Source organism: Rhipicephalus microplus, chromosome 8 (genome assembly GCF_043290135.1).
Source record: "Rhipicephalus microplus isolate Deutch F79 chromosome 8, USDA_Rmic, whole genome shotgun sequence".
Lineage (NCBI taxonomy): Eukaryota > Metazoa > Arthropoda > Arachnida > Ixodida > Ixodidae > Rhipicephalus > Rhipicephalus microplus.
The window spans coordinates 88,135,516-88,158,721 of record NC_134707.1 but is presented as its reverse complement, the minus strand read 5'-3'; the positions used below and the strand labels follow the sequence as shown (position 1 = coordinate 88,158,721).

The 23,206-nt window shown below is 45.6% G+C and overlaps 1 protein-coding gene across 1 annotated transcript in view; it reads left to right on the top strand.

Annotated features, from left to right (window-relative positions):
- Wee1 (Wee1 kinase) overlaps positions 1 to 22,286 on the top strand; it is a 33,871-nt gene extending 11,585 nt beyond the window's left edge. Inside the window, exons 2-10 of the mRNA XM_037415948.2 lie at positions 8,871 to 8,946; positions 10,616 to 10,791; positions 12,259 to 12,380; positions 14,030 to 14,176; positions 15,893 to 16,000; positions 16,802 to 16,947; positions 18,513 to 18,620; positions 20,212 to 20,357; positions 21,393 to 22,286. Coding sequence (XP_037271845.2) covers positions 8,871 to 8,946; positions 10,616 to 10,791; positions 12,259 to 12,380; positions 14,030 to 14,176; positions 15,893 to 16,000; positions 16,802 to 16,947; positions 18,513 to 18,620; positions 20,212 to 20,357; positions 21,393 to 21,522 — 1,159 coding nt within the window. The 3' untranslated portion in view covers positions 21,523 to 22,286. The remainder of the gene's footprint in view (positions 1 to 8,870; positions 8,947 to 10,615; positions 10,792 to 12,258; positions 12,381 to 14,029; positions 14,177 to 15,892; positions 16,001 to 16,801; positions 16,948 to 18,512; positions 18,621 to 20,211; positions 20,358 to 21,392) is intronic.
- Positions 22,287 to 23,206: the final 920 nt, after the last annotated feature.

Here is a 23,206-nt window from a genome sequence, read left to right as displayed (position 1 = left end):
GATACCGTTTTTTATCTGCTTACATGAGTAAATATTTGCGGCCTTTCTGCATACATGACCGCAAGGAGCGAGTAGATAGGTTATCATCATCACCATCATCATCCTGACCACGTCCACTGCAGGACAAAAGGCATCTCCCATGTTCCGCCAGTCAACTCGGTCCTGTGCTTGCTGCTGCCAATTTATACCTTCAAACGTCTTTATCTGATCTGCCCACCTAACCGTCTGTCTCCCCCTAACCCGCTTGCCTTCTCTAGGAATCCAGTTAGTTACCCTTAATGACCAGCGGTTATCCTGTCTACGTGCTACATGCCCGGCCGTCGGTTATGCTTAGGGTCAAATGTCGGTCGAGCAGTTGACTTTCAATTTCCGTTTGCCATATCAGACGCAACAGTCGTGTTGCAGTACCAACGCTTACGTGTCCAAGCTTCTGCAGTTAAAGCGGATGCTGCGTATAAGTCTTTAATATATACGAGAGCATCCTGTGTTTTCATTAATAGCGGCCATTCGTTTGGCCCACAGCAGATGAAAGCCCTTTCGAACAGAAGGCGAGGCGCCACGTAAGCAGAAGTTGCATAGGAAACGAGCAGACGAACGAAAAAAACAACATTCGAGCACAAGTCGCCTCGCGTGCAGCAGTTGCATCAACCAACTTCCCAGACGAGAAAAGCTGACGAGCAGACGATCGGAAACACGGGAGTGTCGCGTCTCTGCGCATGCGTGCTAACAGCGCCTTCTGCTTCCCACCGATTGTCCAATCGAGGAAAAATACATGGAAAGAGGACGTCAGTTACGGAGCTATGTCTAAACACGTGTCGCCCGTGATTAGAACGTCACACTCGGCGCGTTACGCATCACGATCGCATCATGTGTTCGCTTTTGTCCTCATGTACGTCGTAAAATGTTTTACGGCCTGTATACCGTCGTAAATAGCGGAGACGGTCCAAAGCTTCTCTTCGCCCGGCGATTTCCTCGTCCCCGGAAATGTGGCAGAATCGTGACTTTTTTCGCAGGCCTACTAGGTCGTATAGCGTACTATAGTAGAGCGGCTCAATGGCTTTTCTTTCTTTTACGACTGATATAAAAGCATAAGGGGGTGCCTTCTTTTGTTTCACGGCTGTTTGCGGAGAGGAATTAGTGCCTGCGCCGGTTTTATTACGATCGCCGTATTATATCCCACGAGGAGGCCACAAGTGGGTTCTATAAAAGAGGCCTTTTCTTGTAATACCCACAGCTATACAACGGTTCGCCTTATCCCGTCTGTTCGGATGATGTTGTACGTATGTTACGTGCCGGATAGCCTTGTTATCATTAAAGCAGTCGTGGCCTCTCTATCACAACGGTTATTCCTTGTAACCCTCGCTGAAGCATGCGATGAACAAGGGGTGTCGCCGTTCACGCAGTTCGTAGTTCCCAGCGGTGGTAATGGCTGGAGCCGGCAAGCCACGATGAGACTCAAGTTATACAGCGTTTAAGTTCAGTTTGGCGATCTGGTGCGTGGTCAATTTGGAGCATGGTCACCTATAATCATTAAATCACGCGAAAAGAAACGTCGTGTACTGTAACGCGAACAAGTTAACTTTCATTGTTGGCTCGATCCACAAGGTCTTGGTGTAGGCGCCAGCACAAAGGAACAATACTTCTGTCGCGCACGTTATCGTTCAATTTTTTTTCAACTAATTCACGTATATGTTTTTTTTTTATCTTCCTTTTTTGGTGGTAGGGAGAAGGTATACTTCTCGATTGACTGGTTTTTGTCGCAGTTTCAGCTAAGACAGTGTTGATAGCACGCAAGAAGTCGGATATAGTGCGTCATAAATCGCACACAGCACATGGTAATGTGTCATAATTGCATTAATGCCATTATTTCCGCTGTAAGCTATAGTCAAGGTCTTGTAGTTGTAAAAGATCTACGAATTAAGTTTCTTGTTCATGGTTCTTTCTTGCGCTGCTGTGGAATAACAAACGAGAGAGAGGCGTTGACAACAGGTGATGTGCAAACTCACACCTGGTTTATTCGCATCTTGGGACGAGTCGTACCTATAGGCCAACAATGAAATGGGAGGAGATAGTGCGAAAGGTCGAAACAACACGAAGCTAAGGTAAGCGAGATGCAGTGACTGAAAGGGGATACACGCTAACTTGTATTGTTAGTTTTATTAGTTAAATACCGCTGCTTCAATCACCTTCTTGCCCCGCCACGGTAGTCTAGTGGCTAAGGTACTCGGCTGCTGACCCGCAGGTTGCGGGTTTGAATCCCGGCTGTGGCGGCTGCATTTCCGATGGTGGCGGAAATGTTCTAGGCCCGTGTACTCAGCTTTGGGTGCACGTTAAAGAACCCCAGGTGGTCAAAATTTCCGGAGCCCTCCACTACGGCGTCTCTCATAATCAAATAGTGGTTTTGGGACGTTAAACCCCACAAATCAATCAATCACCCTTGCATTTTTGTTGCCACCGTGTGCAGACTTGGTCTTTAGCGCCTTACGCCACCACTGGTTTACCACCATACTCTCGATTACCAGCTAGCATTGCATTCGTAAATTAGCTACCGATCATTCGAGATAGCTCGATCTCCGACGTTTGCCGTGACGTAGTACATCCTGCGAGTATATACTTCGCTATCGTCAACGGTTTTTTCGCGCGCCTGATCTGCATGCATCTATTGAAGCGTGAACGTGGCTCGGTCCTCTCTCCCCGCATCGGGCTGTCCGTGTAGCGATATTTTGCCCTTTCCCGGATCCAGGTGGGATGACGATGCGTATTGGGACGGCCCCATCTCTTCCGGTGCTGACCGCCGCGCTGGTCGCATCTGCGTCCGGTCAGCTGAGATTGTTGTGTGTGTACGCATATCGACGCGGTCCACCGGTAGCTTTTGGGGCAGTCCCCTCTGTTCACCACGTATACGTGTTTCCCTTCTAATCTTCTTTTTTTTTCTTCGTTTCTTTGCACTGTCGTTCCACATTGTTATTGAGTTCTTGCTGTTTTGGTCGTCTGTGGTGAAAGCATCGACAGTGTCTGTTCCGGCTGGCGCTGCCTGGTAAAACGCGCATTTTCAATCACTGATACTACGCAGAAACATCAGTGTGTCCGGCTGTCCGCTTCGCAACGCGTCCGTCGCGGTGGACCGGTGGTTACGCTGCTGTGTAGACTACTGACCCGAAGGCCGCATGGTTGATCTCGGCCGCGGTGGTCACATTTTGACGAAGGCGAAATGTGCATCGTAATCATATTGTGGTTTTGGCACGCAAGACCGGAGATATTGTCATTGTTTCGCAGCGTGATTAATCTTCGCATTAGTTTCGTATTGCGGTGCAGTGGTATGGTTAATATCATTGTGTAATGTCATTTAAATCCGCAACGTCCCAGGCCCGTGGGTTCAAACACCACGAACTTGAGCATCGTAATACGCATTAACATTTATATTCAAGTGGTGTTAAGTACGGTGTTTATTTTATTTTTTTCAGAACAGTGTTACTTTCATATTTATCTGTCCGCTCTTTCTTACGTCGTCTGCTATTCTTTTCGACGTATTCTGCTTGTCCTGTACACGTTATTCTTTTGACGTCTTCTGCTTGTCCTGTTCTGGTGACTCTTTTGACGTCGTCTGCTATTCTTTTCTACTTCTTCTGCTTGTCCTGTTCAAGTGGTCATTTTGATCGCCTCCTGTACTTTTCGACGTCTTCTGCTTGTGCTGTTCTAGTCATCCTTTTGACGTCGTCTCCTATCCTTTCGACGTCTTCTGCTTGTCCTGTTCTAATCATTCTTTTGACCTCGTCTGCTATATTTTCGTCCTCTTCTGCTTTTCCTGTTCACGTCATCCTTTTGACGGCATCTGCTATCCTTTTTTTTTAGGCCGTCTGCGTGTCCGAAGTGTAGACGAGACGCTCGCGGTGGTCCGTTGGCAGCGCGCGCCCATCGCCAGCTGGGCAATACACAGCTGGGTGTACGGTGACCCTCGAGTACGGGCGGCGGGCGGTTTCCTGTTGTTCCGCCCAGGTGGATATTTGTGGCACGTGCCGCGCCATTGTGAGGCGCGTTACCGAACCGCGGCGCGACGACACCGGAGCGGGGGCACAAACCGCGGAGGAAGAGGGAGTCTAGAAGGAGGCTGGTGACCTTCTCGAGCCCGGCACGGGGTCCGTCTCTCCCGCCATTGTCAACAACTTCCTTCGAGTGGGTGGCGCGTGTCGCCTTAACACGGGGATCTTGTGTCCCTCGCCACAGGATGTACGTCTTCTTTTCTTGGGGGGTGAAAACGGATCGTTGAATGAACGCCTTACACCAACGATTCCTCTATCCTCCGGCCGAGTATTTTCTCTTGCCCCGCGGTTCGGTTCCTTTCGTTCATAAAAGGAAGCGCAGAAACGCGCCGCTGTGACAAACAAGGTGTGAATTTACCTTTTGTGTGGATTCACGCGACGCCTGTCGTTCTCTTGGCATCGCCATCATAATCGACGGAGAGTGGGAAGGGACAGGGGTTAATCTCCTCTTCCCCCACCTCGCCCGGTAAAACTGCCGGACTTTAAATAGTCTATTTGTTCATTGGCATGGGACACCAGAGGCAGGAAGAACGCAGGCTTAACAACTGTTCCGACTCAACGGTTGTTAGTCTGCGATCGTCCTGTCTGCATCTACTTTGGTGTCCGCGTCCCAAGCGTATTTTTAAGTTGGAATGTGATATGTAGCGCCAATTAACCCCACAGCACACGCTTCGCGATACGCCGTTAGCGTCAGCCAAGAGCTCGACAACCCGAATAAAGACGTAACCAACAGTGGCGCCTTTGTGCAGCGTGGCCAAGCTGGACGTCGCAGGTTCCATCTTCGGCCACGGTGGCAGCATTTAGATGGGAGCGAAAAAGTCCTCGTTACAGTACCACGGGTGGCGAAATTTGAACTTCGTTCTCCTACTACGGCTTCGTGACAATCATATCGTGGTTGTCACATAACATCTGCACATTTTCGGGGTTTTCTTTTTTTTTTTTCATGTCAGAAATGCCATGCCCACCCGACAATTCTTTTGCCCCGAATTTTCGAGAACCGGCTTATTAAGGCGACAACGAATAAGGCGTTTTTTTGTGTGCCATATTCCGTGCTTAGTTAGCATTCGTGGTCGTGCTACGCAGCTCTGTGAGTCGGAAGCGCAGGCGCAGTTCATTTTGTCTCGTCTCGCCGCACCGACGGAATTTTCACGCCTATAGGTGGCGTCCCTCCTTTCTAGAGGCCGCGAACGAACCCGCAGCTAACCAAATGTCGTCTGCGCATGGCCGAGTCCGTTACAGGCCGTCTGCTCGCGCCTTGCCTTCTGCTGTCCCTCATACGCGTAGCAGACGACGGCGCGAGCAGGAGGGGCTGGCGTGCAGACGGCATTTGCATGAGACGCCGCGTTCCGCAACCGTTAGGTGTCTGCGCGACCCCCCCGATGACCTATATAGCGAAATGTTTCAAAAAACTAGACATAGCTTTGCACAGACGTCAATAGTGCAAAACATAATGCCAGCTGAAGTGAGTTATTCACGGTAAAGCTATAGTACATCGCATGCAGATTTTTTATTTGTTAATCAGGCACAGAGGCCAATAACGTTCCGGCGGCGTAGTTAACACTATGAATGGAGTCAGTCGCCACAAGACAAGGCTGTGTTCACATCATCGAATCTGCCATGTTGGAGTAACAGCGGTTTTGACGCATCCATGACGTCACGTGCAAGTTATATCGGCATTCTCACTTTGTTGGGGAACATAATCTCCAAATAAATGTTCCAGCCTAAGCCTGAAGTTGGTATTGCAGCCTTACCGTTTACCAGCTAGATTCCGTGCCCAATCGCGTTCAAGTTTTTCAATACGCTAGCGTGCCAGCTCGCCCAACTTTTCAAATTAACCTTTTGAATTACACCTCATTGGTCTACTTGTGATCACGTGACATTTTCCGAGTAGTGGAGTGGATACTCCTGACCCCCTGGGTCACGTGGCATGCGGGCCGTATACAGCTACCACGATGACACGGGCTAGACTAAAACAAGGACTAAACGTCAAGCTTAATGCACTCTTGCAAAAAGAAAGCGAGAGAGAGAGAGATGCAGAAGTGCGTGAGCCGAGTAGCAGACGACTTCCGCTTTTGTCGTCTGCTTTTTTTTCTTTTTGTACCTTTCCGTGCGGTAACGGAGCAGACGACATCGTAGGAAACCTGTTTCCGCGTTGTCTCTTCTCCTTTATGTAATGCAGCGTGTGTTCGCGTGTGCCAAATGTCGTTTCTACATGGCCGAGTCCGTTAGGCTCGTTTACGCTGGGCGGCTGTCTTTTCCGCTTCGCTTCACCGCCGACCTTGGCGGTCCTACATGTAACGACGCTCAGGCCCCGACTTCCTCGCATTTTGAAAAAAAAAAAAAAAAAAAAAAACGTTGTTTTAGATTGATAGACGTTGCGCCTTCCTAAATGGTAAATAAATGATATAGTTGCACATCGCGGGAAACAGCGCGCAGCGGAACTCAGTGCGTGCAATCCCGCTGACGTCGATGTTCCGAATCCGACCGTTTTAAGGCAGAATCCTTAAAGAATCGTCAAACGAGAGAAATCGACCGTCGACGTCAGCACTATGCGAGAAATTAGCATAGGATGTCATCACATGACGCAATCACGACGCCATTTATAGCCAGTAATCGTGACGTTGTCATGATGTCACCATGTGACGTCGTCTCATGGTCAGAGGTGGACCGTTCATGTACACAGTAAAAAAAAAAAAACCTAGCTGAAAGGCAGAAGTATTTTGGAAGGACGGCGGGGTGGAAGGTATGAATGCATTGTATCATATTAAAAAAGCAAAAATAAAGACACTGGCGAACATCTTCACCGGAAACGGCATTTTAAGCCTGAAAGAGGCAAGGAGCACTCAGTTTACTTTTCGTTCATTCCGTGTTTTGCCCTGATCAAGTATGGGTGCCCATACATCGCGCTTGCTTTTTCTTACAAGCAGTCAACAACGTCAACACTGCCTGTTGTACGTATACCATCAACGCTGTCAAAAAGTGTTGTTTGGCAATCTTTACCTTTTGCCGACCGCCGCAGCTGCTGGCATGCATTCGAGCGGAGCCCCACGGATCGGGAAACCGTTGCCTGGAGACAGCTGATGCGCAAGCTTCTATTCGCCAAATTCCCGCGCCGCCATTCTCCCCTTTAAAATCTCTTGCGGGGGGGGGTTCCGAACCCGTGACCTGCGAACCCTCAAGGTGACCACAGCTGCACAACCTCCTCACCGCCGGTGCCCCGTAACGGAGAGAGGTCATATGGACCGTTACCGCGCGCCAATGGGTCAGCCAGGGAACAACAAATGTCGTCGGGAACCCAAAGACTCCCATCATCTAAAGGAGACGACCGCACATACTGAAGGCTTCGCAACGACTTTCCCCGCTACATTTTTTTCCCCTTCCCGACGCGAAGCTCCTTCAATCCTAATAATGCAACTATTCCTTTTCTCTTTGTCGCCCCTCCTTTTCATCTGAAGCGAGATCCCTTTTCCTCAACAATGCGTAACGGTCGCTCTCGAACCGGAGTCGTATCTTCAGGTGACCTCCCCTTCCCCCTTTTCTCTTTCTCATCCACCCTCGTCGCATCTGCCTGTTCCGTTGTTCTTACGTTCCACTTTTTCTTTCTTTTTTCAGCGTCGCTCGCCGTTCCGTCCTAACCGTCCAAGCGCGCGCCCCCTCAAGATACAAACAATAAAGTTCCCGCGCTTTTGCTTGTGTCGGCGCGCACCGCAACCGGTGTCTGCGTCGGCACGCGTCCGTATGTGCCGGCACTTTCTCTCTTCCATATCGACACTTTTTCTCCTCTCCCGTCCGTCGCGTTTGAATCGGTGCCGCAGCCAGCGCCGTCTAGCGGAACCGCCGTCGCGCGCGCTCTATCAATTCTCCCCCCCCCCCCCTTCCCCCACCACGCGCTTCGACCCTCCTCTAGGTATCTCTCCATTAGCGCCCGCAAACAGCCATCCAACCGTTATAGTCACCCTCTTCCAATGCCTTTCTCTCTCGCACGTAAGGTCGTTCCCGTTCCCGCACAAAACTGCTGCCGGCTCTAACGGAATGAAAGTAAAAGAAAACACCGAGTTTTGAAACCAAGTGAGCTGGGACCGAGAGAAAACGGTTGGAGTGTGCGCAACCGCCTGTTGCGCGCTCCGTTGCCCCCCCCCCCCCCCCCTTAACTCTTCACCAGTTGCATGTGTGACGGAATGTGTCGCGTCTGTCTCGTGTCACGCATGCGATTTGCGTGCTTTGTAGCCTTTTGGCAGTCCCATGGCCAGTTAACTTTTTTTTTTCAGGCATTGTTGCACAACAGCTAAAGCGATCCTTTACTCGGAAAGAAACTAGCTGGTTTCACGAAAAACGTTTAATAATGGATGGAACGGCCCACCACGGCCCACACTAGAATCTCTAGATCGTCTCAGTGATCAGTTGAATGGCTCGCAGTTGACCGTTAGTTGGTTCAGTTGGAAGTAAGGCCGTTCCCGTCAGTCCACAATTAATGCTTCCTGTTTTAGTGTGTGTTCTGAGGGTTTGCTACCCTGTCATTTCAGTCTCATCTCTTTTGGAGAGCACTGTCTGAAAACATTTGTGCTGGTCGTTTCTAGGTAAAGAAAAAGAACCAAAGACAATGCAAAATGTCAATGGAGTAGATGACACAACCTAGGCACCTACTTGCAACCAACACTTTACAAAAAAAAAAAAAAAACATATCTTGGCATGTAATTTGAAACTTATTACTTGGCATTAGTCACTGTTATGCATTTTGTCAACTTGTTAATTGAGATTTGTTCTCTTACATTTTTACTCCAACAATCCACTCTTTCATCACTGAATGTGCTTTTTATTCTCTTTGCACAGAACTCCCGAGAATGGAACCTACGAGGACCTGTGGGAATGCTGTGATGAAGAAATGGTGCAGGATTGCATTGTTAAGGTAATTTCACTTTGTGACACTAACGAATGTCTCATGCATATTGTTAATGAGATGAAATGTTGAATGAGTCGACCTCGGTGGAACAGTGGCTAGGGTGCTGGGCTGCTGACCATAAGGTTGCGGGTTCGATCCCGGCGGTCACATTTCGATGGAAGTGAAATGGTAGAGGCCCGTGCATTGCGCGATGTAGGTGCGAGAACCCCAGGTGGTCAATTTCCAGAGCCCTAGACTACGGCGTCTCTCTTAATCGTACTGTGGTTTTGGGACGCAGAACCCCAGATGTTATATTAAATGTTGAGGGATTAAGTACAGCTTCTTTTTTGTAACTGCTTTTACAGGCTAGGAATATTCTAAGGAGTCGCAGTCAAATTGTAATGGTTCACAAAAGGAGCAGACCAAGGATGCTCCAGTTACACGCGATTTGACCTAGCCTCACATCCACGAACTAGGGTGTTCCAGTTACCATATGTACGGTATTGCTGTAGTTAATTTAAGTAAACCAGCACTGCTAAAGAAGCCATATTAACCTCATGAAGTTTCGTATTGTCCCGAATTACGTTTCACAAAACAAAAGCATTCTGTGAATGATTCCTGCACTAATAATGACCATAAAATGCTGCTTGCTGCTGCTAGAGGGCTAGTCCTCCCTCTGCTGGCTGGTTTCAAAAAATTGGGTTTTAAATTTTTACTTTGGTTGGTTGGAGTTTGTTAATGGAGCGATGTCTCCAAATTGGTCTTCGGAAAAGAGCACCATGGTTGGAACGAAATCGAACTGCAAAAAAGCGTGCAGAACACGACGTCTTCTGCCACACTACTTGTATGGCTGTTTTAACATTACTCGCTAAGCATCAATTAAATGTACAGGATTAGAGAATGAGCTTTTGTGCACACTGAGACACCGATGAGAAGAGCGCGGACTAGCAATGTACCTCGCTTATTTTCAACGCGTCCAGTGGTAACCATTCGTGTGGGTACAACTTCTACCACCCACAGTGGCTGTATTGCAGCGCGGTTGAAGTGCAAGAAAAAAAAAAAAAGGTTTACATTTAAATGTCTTGGATAGGTCCAGACAGTTAATCGGATCTGAGTAATGAATGAGGTGTCTCATAATCATATTCAACTATGACCCAAGTTTAGAGGAGTATGGAGGCTTGGAGTGATAAAAAAAAGATTAACAGAACATGTTACTGGAGGAGGTGTTCAGACAAGACGTGATGAAGACATGTATTTTTTTTAATATAGGCTGCTGTAGTATTCCCAGTTGAATGACTTCGTCACTTCGTAAGAGTGTTGCAGTTTTTCTTTTTTTCTTTGGGGGGGGGGGGGGGGGGCTTAGACTTTAATTCCTAATTAGTAAAGATTGTCTTGGTGATTACAACTAAGATGCCAAGCTGACATGTTGGTTTAGTGGCTACGGTGATTGTATGCTGATCCGCAGGTGGAGAGACTGAATTCTGTTCACAGCGGCCACATTTGGTTGGAGGCGGCATTCTACTGGCATACTTAAATTTAGGGGCAAGTTAAGGAGCCCCAGAGGGTCAACATTTTTGGAGCCCTCGACTGCTGCATGCCTCATATTCGTATTGCTGTTTTAGGATATAAATCTGCCATAATTATTGTATTATTAAAACTAAGTTGTCGTATTTCTGTGACTCTGATCTGTCCGCAGGCGCAGCATATCACACGAATGGAGCCCGGCCATTCCCGCTACGAGACGGAGTTCCTCGAGCTCAACGAAGTGGGCAGCGGCGAGTTTGGCAGTGTGTACAAGTGCCTGCACCGACTGGACGGATGTGTCTATGCCATCAAGAAGTCTCGCAAGCCCATGCGAGGCACCCAGGATGAGTGAGTACAGACCGCTGGCTTCTTTCTTCCAGCGTGGCCGTTTTTTCATATCCTGTTTGGTTGTCTTCGTGGTCCGCACCGGCCATCCGCATGCAGCACCTGTGAAGTGAGAACACTGGCCTTAAAATGGCTGGAGAAGAAAAATTGTTCATAAATGAAGTTGGTGAGAGGCATTGACAGAATGTGTACGTTATTTACACGAACTAGCCTGTTTAAGATTTAAAAATTCTTTATTGTTTATTTAGAAATTCTCTGACCGGGGTAGAGGGGCCATAGACAGTGCAGAAATACACAATGTTGATTAGGTTAGGTTAAGTACCCGTACAATTCTCTGGAGTGGCAAACTGCAAGAAAACAGTACAGCAATATGGAAACAAGATAAATCAAATGTTTGCAATCTCAATAAAAGAATACACAAGAAAATACACTTCTTTATGATTTCCACATTGCGAATGGAGCTACTAGCAATGCACTGCCATGGTTATGAGGGTGTTTTTGTAGTGATGGTAATGTGATACTGTTCAGGCCACAGCTCTAATCATTCTTTGAAAGCTGTAGTGTCATCTGAAAACATCTCTGCTGCGCGAGTTGCTTGATACGCTAGGCAACTGGGCAAGGCTGGCAGAGAGCCTAATACAGGTCTTCTAGACTGGAATAGCTGTGTGCTTACATTTTTACATTATAGTTGTAGTTAATTTAAGTAAACCAGCACTGCTAAAAAAACTATGTTAACCTTACCAAGTTTAGCATTATCACGAATTGAATTCCACAAAGAAGCATTTAGTGAATGACCCCTGCGCATGACCATACGACGTTGTTGCCAGAGGGCTAGTCCTCCCTCTGCTGGCTGGTTTGGAAAAGTTCGGTTTCTACATTTTTGCTTTCGTTGGAGTTCGTTAACAGAGCGATTGCCCAGTGACATCAGTTGTCTGAAAAATATACTAGAGGTAACATGTTATGTTAATCGGCGATATTAAACATTTACAGTAGAAAGTAGAATATAACGCAAGATTGCAGAACAGACCCTGCCAAGATGCGCAAACTGTGGCAGGAGGTCCCCCGTGTGACTGAAAAAATCGCCAAAAAATAGCAAAAAAAGCAGCGACGCGCTATCTCAAAACGTTGTATCACAGCCAGCGTGACCGCCAACTTTGTGAACATGAGAAATGCAAGTAGCCGCCCCATGGATCTGTACAATGCTGAACAAAAAATTACTTGGATGATTTCCGTCGTGAGGCACTGCATGAGGGGCTCTCTCCCTCATGACCGCAAAGCACACGCAGAGGCTATGCAATGGGTCAGAGCAGGAGAGGGTGGAGAAAGGCTGAATCGAGTGCGCCTCGCTGGCATTGATAAAAAAGACGAGGCGCTGTTTAGGGTGTAGACATTTAATTTAGCCATTCTCTCACCTAGTTTGTCATTGACTAATTTGTGTGACCCATGTTTTTTTTTTTTCAATTTCAACAGGAAAACTGCCTTGAATGAAGTCTACGCGCACGCAGTGTTGGGCCAGCATCCGCACGTTGTCCGCTACTACTCGGCCTGGGCCGAAAACGACCACATGATCATCCAAAATGAGTTCTGTAATGGTGAGTACGCTGGCTGCATGTAGTAGGCTACTCATAAAGGCACACTTGATAGGGCCCTGGAACCCATTTTGAGCACGATCAGAAAACTCTGCCAACTGAGGCTCAACACGCAAGCCAAATATTGTAGTCGAGCATGCTGCCTGGAATTCAGAATAAATTCTCAGTCAGCTAAAAATAGCTTTTTCATTTCTTAACAAATGACTGAACAATCTTGAAAATCACTTGTGTATTCGAAATTGCGTATTTGAAGAAAGAAAAAGGAGAGAGAAAAAAAGTGCTCAAGGTCACCATGCTGTGCTTGATGCATTTCCTTTGCCAGTGCCGTCCTTCCCTGCTTAGCTTCCAGCGCTCCTAGGACGAGAGGAGAAAGAATGGAATTGCAGCGTGTGACAAGTCTTTGCAACTCCGCCCGTACTGGGCCGATTCTAAAAATTTTATGGGGCGGTAAATTCACGAGGCAATAAGCTCCTTTGGTGAATCTATTCTGTGGCTACTTCGAGAAGTGTTGTAGGGCCCCTTTAAGGTAAATGTTACGAGGTATCCACACCGATTTTCACCTTGCAGTCTGCCTTGTCATACAGATCCTCTGCATAAAGAGACTGCCCTGCACAAGTGCAAAGCTTAGTACACTTTAAGATATTCCATTTTAAAATGAATATCGATTTTCACATAGTACGGTTACGTCATTGACACTATTCACCATTCACAATCTTGCGAATACGGTAGATGAAGTTGTGCACATGATATGTACAGTTTACAAAGCAGAGTCGCCGACTGCAGTCAGAATAATGTAATTACTTTTTTGTGGGGCACTCAGGCTTGCCAGTGCATTTTGAAGGCTCTTGAGTGCTTGGTGTTTCAATCAAATGAAAAAAAAAAAAAAAGAGAGAACTGGAAATCTTCGTGTTAGTACTGAAGTCAATGTGAACTGTTTTAAGGCACACTAAATCGCAAGGCGATTTTTTACGTACTAGTAAAGTGCAATTTCACAATCCCAAAAGTACAACTCTTATCACCACACGACACTTGGTAAGCAAGAAAACGCGAGAGTGTGTATGGAGACTCCACCTTGAGATTCTCCCACCAACCACCGTGACGTCTTAAATTTGAAAGGCGTCTACCGAGTCCTGCATGGCTTTTAATCGATGAAAATGAAGCACAATGTCATCTGTGGGTGCCTAAAACCTAGCATACAAAGTTTCGGAAACTTTCAACTAGTCGATGTGCCGAAAATACCAAAAATACATCTTGAAGTTTCTGACGTCACACGGAGAGATTTTGGTGTGCAATATAGAAATTAAACTTCAGCCTTGATTTTCTTCTCTAATACTAATGAACTTGTGAAAGTGCAATGTATGGCATCATAGTTCTAAATATGCAGTTTGTCAGTCTAAACCAATTTGTTGTTTCTCTTTACTGTCAGTTTAAATAGCATCGCAAAAGCCTTGTAGTGCTTGCTCTGTGCCGAGAAAACCCTTAGTTTTAGTGGTCTACATGTCATTAGGGCAGTTCAAACGGCCCGCCACCGAAAACTGTCTAGCCTTCCTTCATATGTAAGATTCCGCACTGTTGCTTTTGCATCTGTTGCTTTGACCTTGTCGTGAAACTGCCGCCTTTTCTGATCGGAGGATGTCTGGTGTCGCTTGCAGGGGGCAGCTTGGCGGACGCCATCCAGCGTAATGCGCAAGAGGGCACGCACTTCTCGGAGAAGGACCTGCGGAGAATCCTTCTCCATGTGGCCGAGGGCCTTCGCTACATCCACTCCCAGAACCTTGTCCACATGGACATTAAGCCAGGTGAGTACTCCTCGTGTCCCGCCACTTGACTAAATCGCCGACCCCAGCGGCAGCGGCACGTTCACGGTAGTACTTTAGAAAAGTACTGCCTCGTGATTTTCGAGGCGAAATGGCTCGTGTGGTAGATTTACATGGACACACATGCTTCATATTCAAACTATCAATGCTTAATAGAGGGTGGAACATATATCTGAAATCGGTGTTAAAGTTTGCGAAGCGCAACTGCACCCCAAGTGCACCACTACACGAATCAACACAAACTTCCTTCGAATGTAAACCACCAACGATCAGCTGTGTCAGGAGTTTGCATTGCCTGCCACACTTTATGCAAGTGCTCTCTTAGCAGACCTTTTCCGGGGTGGAAAGTGCGGCAGACTTGAACGGGAGTGGAGAGGCTTACAACCTTGTCTCAGCGGGGGATTTTTTTTTGGGGCGCCACACATATTTACAAAATGTCGGAGGGGATTCTGGTGGCACCCACTGAGCCTTTGTCGAAAAGAGTTAACGTGGTGCAGATGTATGCACCATTTGGTGTGTTGACGTGGCCAGCTGTGTCCACACAAAAACAGCTCAGCGTTCCGCACGTCTTTGCATTCTCCAAAGCCTAAACTGCGACTGGGTAAAATAACAGCTTCTCCAAATAGTTGACCGTCACGCAAACAAGCAGCTGTGGTTTCCAGCTTTGACAACTGGTTTAACTGCTCATTGCAATAGAAAAAGCACGATGTAAAATTTTTGTGTAGGTACTGCTTTAAGCAGTCCATGCGAGCCAATAGGACATAAAGCGTGCCTCTGTATGAATATATGCTGTGGTAGTGTTGGAGAGGTTTTAGTACAGCACAAGCTTGAAAGTTAAAGACCTGCTGCTGCTTCAGCTCAAAATAAGAAGCTACAGTTGCTTGATTACAATTTCACGTTAGGAATTGATGAAGTGTGAGAGGGAAGCCCGGAGAAGTGTGGTGTAATCAGTATTTAAGACACACGCTATATGCATTATTAAGTAAACGTGGTAAATAAACGTGCCTGGTTCCTGAATGCTCTGTTGGAAAGGGAATGGCATTTAAATCTGTATACCATTCCCATATTTCAAACTGCCTGCCTTGGAGGATGTTATGCTGATCTGGCATTTGTCACACACAAAAAAAATCTAGCGGCTTTAGGTGGAGCACTGCCTTATTCTCACTGAAAGCAGTTTCATTTCATTCAGTCTTGCAATGAACATGGCCTTTTTATTTTTTTTTGTCATTGTTAGTTTGATCAAAGCACCAGAGATTAATTTGCACTGCATCATCGAGCTTGTGTTGCAGAATGTCCTGCTGTTGACGCAAATTGTGTCCTGCACTGTTGTTCTGCAATTTAGCCTTGCGATGTTGAATTTGGCGTTTTATATAGCTTGTATAACACAGATCTCATTAATGAGACCTGTATGTGTGATAAGTTTATTGTGCTTTTCTTTTATGTAAAGCTTAAAATATTAGATCCAGTTGTTTCATCAGGAAAAAAAAAAATACATAAGAGGGGGATCTCGTGTAACTTACAAAAAAAAAAATGCCCATTTTTGTTGTGGCATGGAAAGAGTCCGAACTGGTCAGTGCAAATGGTGAACGGCGGGAGGGGCTTTAGTTTTCCCCAACCACAGTAGCGTCAGTACTCTATGTAAACTTTGGTCCCTCGCAAAATTTGACCCTTTGTAAACTTTGACTTCCTGCTTTTCAGGAAACATCTTCATCTCGAGGGTTCCGATTGCTGTGCTTCCCGAAAGCCAGGACGACGGTTTCGACTCCGATTCGGAGGGCCCGACTGTCGAAGTTGTCTACAAGATTGGTGAGTGTGGCGCGGTGTGAAGACTCGGATTTCTTGTACTTTGCAGAGGAACATAATTTCGCTACTGCTAGCGCAAACAACTCTTGCGTGTACGACCTATAAATTCCTTACACCCCCTTGCAAGTTACCGTATTTACTTGCATAATGAACCCACTCCTCAAAAAAAAAAAATAAAAAAATTCTCAGTCTGCGCTCCTGTATGCCTTATGGCTCGTTCACGTGTGTGACCAGTTTCAGTTGAGCAACCAAGCTGGCCTCGCAAAGGCTTGCAAATGTCCGCCTTGTTTGTGAAGCAACTGTTTTGGCAGAGTTGCTCAATGCTTTGGTTTTTCAGTTAGGCGACTGTGGTTGCAAACCTTTATAAACCGATTGGATGCGCGAGAATGGAGTGTTAGTTTATTTTGTGGGGCAGTGGCAGTGTGAGAAATACGTCGGTTCCATGCAACTACAGTTGCGGCTCGCACCCAGGCGTGAACATCAGTCGTCTCGACTCTGAAGTAATGCATGATGTTGGGCTAGTTCGTCAATCGATTTTGAAGACATGTTCCGACTGCGCGAAGGAGACAACGCATTGGACACTCGTAACATGCACACTTGTGCACTTCGTGTGCGTTTTATGCGTCTAACATGTCTTCTTCGTGCACTTTAAACACGTCTTCAAAGTCTTGACTTTCTCTTTGGTTGCCAATCGCAAAAGGTTGAGCGATTATTTTGCCGGTTGCAGTTGTGACAGAGCCTATACTGGATGCTGGTGCGTTATCTGTAACCCCAACTTTCAAAACGATCACTGCGTTCTCGCAGGTGACCTGGGTCATGTGACCTCAACCAAAAACCCTCAAGTAGAAGAGGGCGACTGTCGGTACCTCTCGAAAGAAGTTTTACGCGAAGACTACTCGAACCTCCCCAAGGCGGACATCTTTGCACTTGGCCTTACAGTCTTTGAAGCGGTGAGTGGCCTCTCCCCTTGATCCTTGTCCAAATAAGATGACGGAATAAAAAAAAAACAGGAAGTTCACAGTTGAACTTTCTCATAATGAATGTTGGTATAGCGAATTATCAGTTCTAGAAAACTAAATAAAAATTACTTTGATTGGTCAAGTTTTGTATCAGTGGCATTTGTTCTTATATAACTAAACTGATAACACGAGAGCTGATGTAAATATCGGCTGCAGTGAGCAAGTATTTGGGTCATGCGAGTATCGGGACTCGAGAAAGGTAGCATAAAAAGCTAAATAAATAGCTGCAAACAACTTGCAAACACTATCTTTCTAGTTCTGCTAAACCTTTGCTGAAATTTTGGTCACCTAGCAGAAGCAAGCTTATTTGTCTGGTCACACCACTGTATGAACTAAAGTTCCAAGTGTGACAAGTTGACTGGTCAAGCTTGCCTCGTTAATAGTGGGTGTCGTGCACAGAAGGATTGTATCAGGATTTTAAAGTCGGGCAGACCTCTGTTCTGGTAGAGCAGAATTTCAACTCTATACTGTTGCAATGAATGTAGGATATAACACTTATTCATGGTCATGATTAGGCTTCTTTTAATGAGATCCTACTGCGCTGCAAACTATCTCACTGGAGTTTTGTCGCAACCAGTTGTGTTCAGATGTGTGATGAACAGCTGTAGGTGCCTTTACTAAGGCGTGCCTCTTAATTGTGTTATGGCTTTGGCTTGTAACGAGCAAAAACCTAATGTAAGAAAGTATCTAGTGTGCAAATAGCTCTATTATGGTCAATACTCATTACGTGAAAATTTTAAAATTTGGTGTTCATAAAATTGCTCAATATTGCAAGATTGCTGTGCAATCTCTTCTCGGGAATAAGGGTACTCTTATCCCCGAGAAGGCATCATTTGTGCAAGCTGCAAAATTTCTGCACAATTATGGGCAGTTGTTTCTAGCGCTTCGTCAGATTGCAGTGTAAAGTTTGAGACTGCTGTGACAACATATATTTGCCAATCATTGTAAACAACAGACTACCATAGTCTCTTGCGTATAGTCAATGTCCATATCAATTAAACACAGAAAAATTAAAATGCCCACGCATTACGGCAAAGCTAACTTTTTGCATGACTGCGAAGCAATGTTGTGAAGGCACCTTCACACAGAAATTCTTATCTTTTTTTTTTAAGTCTTGGCTCCAAATTTTTTGTAGTTTTCGTATAGGTTAGACGCAAGAAAAAACGGGCTGCTGTTACCTCGTCACAGATGATATCACTGGCGAGCACAGGTCGGCGAACTCGCTCAGACTCGGATCGGGCCATAAGTTTGAGCGAGTCTGTGCGAGTAATATTCTAGAGAGTTTGAGTCGCAGGTCGAAAGTATATTTCATGAGTCGGGTGAGTCTGAGTGAGCTCAGAAAACCTTGCCGACCTATGCTGGCAAGTGAACAAACTCGAGCGAAAGCAATTTTTTCTGCATGCAGAGTTACACTTGAGAGGTTTCTGTACTTTAGTGCTGTACATAAGTTCTGACACACGTGAATTAAAATGGTGCGGCTGTTTCTTTTTTTACAGGGTGGCGGTGGTCCTCTCCCCAAGAACGGTCAGGACTGGGTTGCTATCCGAAAGGGGAACCTCCCGAAGCTCGAACAATGTTCACCGGAGTTCAACCAACTGCTTGCTGTGAGTACAGTGCCACTCGAATTCATAGGACGAGTGAAACCAGATTTTTAATATATATAACTGGTCGTGAATTAGCAACGTTCCTTTTATCAGCAAAATTAAGACTTTTCTCACCAGTGCAACATGGAGAATTTTTCCTTGCCTAAAAGTTGCGGCAATTGAATTTGGGGATTTGACTCGGCAGAAATGCGCCAAGGTCTCTTGAGGAACGATATTATAAATTCACCTCTAGTACGTGACAAACTGCGATATAACGAAACTGGGATGTAACAAAATATCCATCACAACAAAGTACATGATAAATAATCTTGTGTAATATATATGTTAGGAACATAGCTTTGTAATGAACTTTCGAATTTACCTAACTTATATCTGTTCAAGATGCAACTTTGTTATGAGGTTTGAGTGTAGGGGCAAAGTAAATCGATAGATTCCTCAGAAGTGAAGCCTTCCAGTTCACAAATATTTCCCGTGGTCAGATTCAAACCCGAGTCTAAAGGTTCAGTGGTACTGCAACATAGCCGCGCACATTTGGATTTGGAGAGATGGCCCGAGCAAAGAAGATGTGGCGCGTGCCTCATGACATTAAGCACTTTTTCTTTTTTGTTTTTCTTCGAATACGTGACTTGCACTGTGATCACGCATGCACGCGCATGGACAGGTCGTGGCCTCGCGGCGATCCCAGTAACGCCTGAGTGCGCCAAGTTCGAATCGGCCAATGGCTGATAGATGGCCTTCTACGAGTGATTTTTGAGCTTCCTTCGTCGTTTGTCGAGAGAAGAGAAAGCAATGTTTTGCTGACTTTTATGACTTATTCTGAATTCCAGGGCGCGTGCTGCGCTCTAATTTGGCTCGCGTGTTCTCGGGAGCCTCTAAACGAATCAGCAGCGTTTTCTCACTATGCTCAAAAAGTGTTGCAGGGCCCCTTCAAATTTCAGGACTACCTGTTGTAATTTTTTTGTACCTTAGAATAAACTGTGTATGAAATATTCAGCCACGCGTAGGCATAAAAGAGGCATTCGTTCCCTGCCAATGCTACTAGGCTATGCCAGTGCACAAAACTGGAAGTGGTTATTATGACAAGCAATGCATTACACAGTTAAGCGTGTAGCAATCTTTATCTGTAGTTAGTGTTGCAGCCTAGGAATAAATACGCGCTCTGTTACCAGTATTGCAGCACGCTTGTCATTCATCTGAGCAACAGTACAATCATTGGAAATTTCCGTTCTAACCATAAGCACATTTTCGCTGTTAATGCCTTTCAAATTACAAATAAAAAGTTTGTCGTTCCTTGTTAAAATGTTACCATTCGCATAGCAGCGAAGCCATCATTTTCGTTGAATTTTGCCAAGTAGTAAAAATTTTCAACCGAAAACTAGCGATATGATTATGAGCCTGTACGGCCGGCCAGGTAATATGCCTGAAATCCGAGAAAACTGTCCGACGTCATCTAAAGAACAGACTGCAATTCAGTGGGCGGAGCTTACAATTATTTGTATTGATGTAGCCGTCTATAGTTATGTACAGGTAGTTTACTATCTGCCAAATGGTTTGGTCGCTAAAATTGTCACACCTTTTGTGTTCTCTGCAGGAGATGATCCAGAAAGTGCCGACCCAGCGACCCTCCGCGAGTTCTCTCCTCCACCATCCTGTGTTGGTGCCCCATGCCACCAAGTCGAGGGCGCAGCTGCGGAAGGAATTGAATGCCGAGCGGTTCAAGAACGAGCTCCTCTCCAAGTGAGTTGGTCTAGCTTCCACACTGTCATTGGTTCGTTAGCGATTTGTTAGAACAAACGGTAGGTGCAAGGCGGTGCAGTTGGACGTCGGTGTAGTAATTTAGAGCAGAATGCATTCATGCGCTCTTTAAACGAAATGCGAGAAAAAAAAAAAAAACTTACTAATTCAATCCGCTCTATAGGAGACACTGATGTGAGAGACACTAGTGTGCGTACATAGAAGTAAGTGTTGATAAGAAAATGCAACATGGTACCTTGATAATGAAAGAGACCTCGTATAAAACGAAAACAGTTGCACCCCAGTTCATTTCTCTTATAAGGGAGTTCAACTTTATCTCCGCGAATGTACAGTTCAATTTTACTAAAACATTGTGCGGTTTTGCTTGATACTAAGAAGAAACAGCGCGAAAAGGGGGGTAAGTTAAAGAAACACAAGCACTTCTGTTGTGCAAAAGGTGGCAAGCCGATGCATGCCCCGGAACGCCTAATGCTCTGCACTGCAAGGCAGCGAGTTTTCGGACTTGTAATATTTGATATCCTTAGCATTTAGACTTTCAAGAATTGGACATTTAGTTTATTACATTGTTTTGTATTACATTAAACTGTCTTTAATCATGCTTCCAATACATTCATTCATGACAGAAATGTTATGGGGTGTGGGTGACTTGGTCTCCTAAAGCCTAGTTAAAGCAAACTAAGTGAAAGATTAAATTAGTTTAGGAAGGCAAATTAATCTCTTGAAATATTAAAGTAATTAATATAACCATAATATGATAACTATTAGAATAGGAATTGAGATCGGTGTTTAATTTTGAAGTTTTGCGCTGAATGTTCTGTATGTGATCGACAGTGTGATGTCACAAATTTTAGTTATCTTTTTTTTTTAAACTTTCCTTTTTGAGTGAGCACCTCGGCACATAATGTGAAGGATTTTTACAGGTTAAAGACGTCAGGGTGGTGCCGCCACCCGCATTTTATTTTCTCGTCCCTCGAAGCACGTCGGCTAATTCCAGCTCGCGTTTTCCCTCCCCCGCAGGAAACTGGAAGAGGCGTCCATGTGTTTGCAGTCCCTGCCCATTGTCCATTCGTTGTCGACACAGACGAGCCGCGCCAGTCGGTTTGTTGGCAAGAAAGCCAACCGGAGCCACAGCGTGACCAACTTCTGAGTTTGAGACGGCGCCGGAAACGAGCAACTGTAAAAAGAAAATACCACCTCTCGCTCGCCCGCCGTCGCGCTCATTTCTTTTCTCACGTCCCTCCATTGTTCACCGAGCGACAGTCGCCGCGATCGAGTTCCAGCGACCAAGCGTGCTCCTCATGTCACCGAATCATTCCGAGTGGTACCTGTTCTCTGTTTTTTTTTTTTTTTTTTGCCTTTTGCCGGGGCGACAACGACTCCCCGGTTTTGCCTAACTTAAAGAGAGATTTTGTGCGTGTAACGAGACTGTGATCGAGACGACAGTCAAGACAAGCCACGCCAGTCTGGATGGGAACGGACAGTTGACGACGCAGTTGTGGCGGAAACCCGAAAAGTGGACTTTTTTCTTCTTCGACATTTTAGACATTTCTCATGGAGTCCTACCCCAGATCTCATGTGTTGTCACACCTTCTTGTTCGTGAAGGAGTGAATGGTTTGTTCCTTGAAGATATTTTTAAAAAATTTTTTTAAAGAGTCTTTATCTAATGCACAGAGCTGCACTTTTTTTAAAGGAAAGTTTATAAATGATTCCAAGAGAAAAGTGCCTTTGTGGGTGTTTGTGCCATAAGTTATTGTGAATGTTTTTTTTAATGAATTGACTTGGCATTCTTTGCTGTGTAAATAAAAGTGAAGCTAGCGACGTATATCTTTCTATTGGTGAAGACATAATGTATAGGTAGCGCGCTGTTTTATTTGTCATCTCGGAGAATAAAAAGATTTTATTGATCATTACACTTTTTGTCACGTCTTTTCACCTCTACAATTAACTTGTGCAGCCACAGCTGTGCAATAGCGTGTTCAAAGGAAAGTGGGGCTAAAGTGGGCACTTGCTTTAACCAGAAAGAGTAGCAGTGCAATTAAGACTCAATACTTGTGGCCATGTACTTTGGGTTGTCGATGGATTCAGCCTCGCCGTATCGATTGCTAGCTTCTTGGTTAGCTCAGTTGGCAGAGCAACTGTCCTGGAAAAGCGTTGGTCATGAGTTCTAAATCAGGGCCAGGATGAATTTATCGGCAACTAGAAAGCGTTTCTTTTTGAGAAATCCGAATGAATTTCCTTGTGGCTTCGTGCTACAAACTGGTGGTTGTCTTCTATGCCTTTCGTGACCCTTCCACTACCTTGTGGTTTTCTTCAGAGCTCATTTGCGATCTAGTACATGCATTTCACTGTGTATGGGGGCATTAAGAATGAATGAATCGAGAATGGAACGATGGGCAGGCAAAAAAACTATTTGCATTCACAGCGTGCGCAGGGTAAAATGTTTCGTTGAATTCACCAGTCAAATGGCAGTTGCTGAAGGGTGCATTACAGGCATGGTAACAACATGGAGTGCTTTGAAGTAGTAATACGAAATTGTTGGAGCAAACGTATCTAGGGTTTTCTTTTCTAAACCACAATATGATGTTAAAAGATGCTTTAGTGATGGGTTCTGGAAATTCGGACTTCCTGGAGTTAAAATTTAACATGCTTTGCACGTGCGCCCAGCATTTTGCCTTCACTGAACTGCAGCCGCCACAGCCGGAATTGAACCAAATGACTTTCATGTCAGCAGCTGAGCACCTTAGCAGCTACACCACCATAAAGGAGCATCTTTTGTGCATTAACTGTGCTCTTTAGAGCTGATACACAGTAACTCAAGCAGATTTGTGAA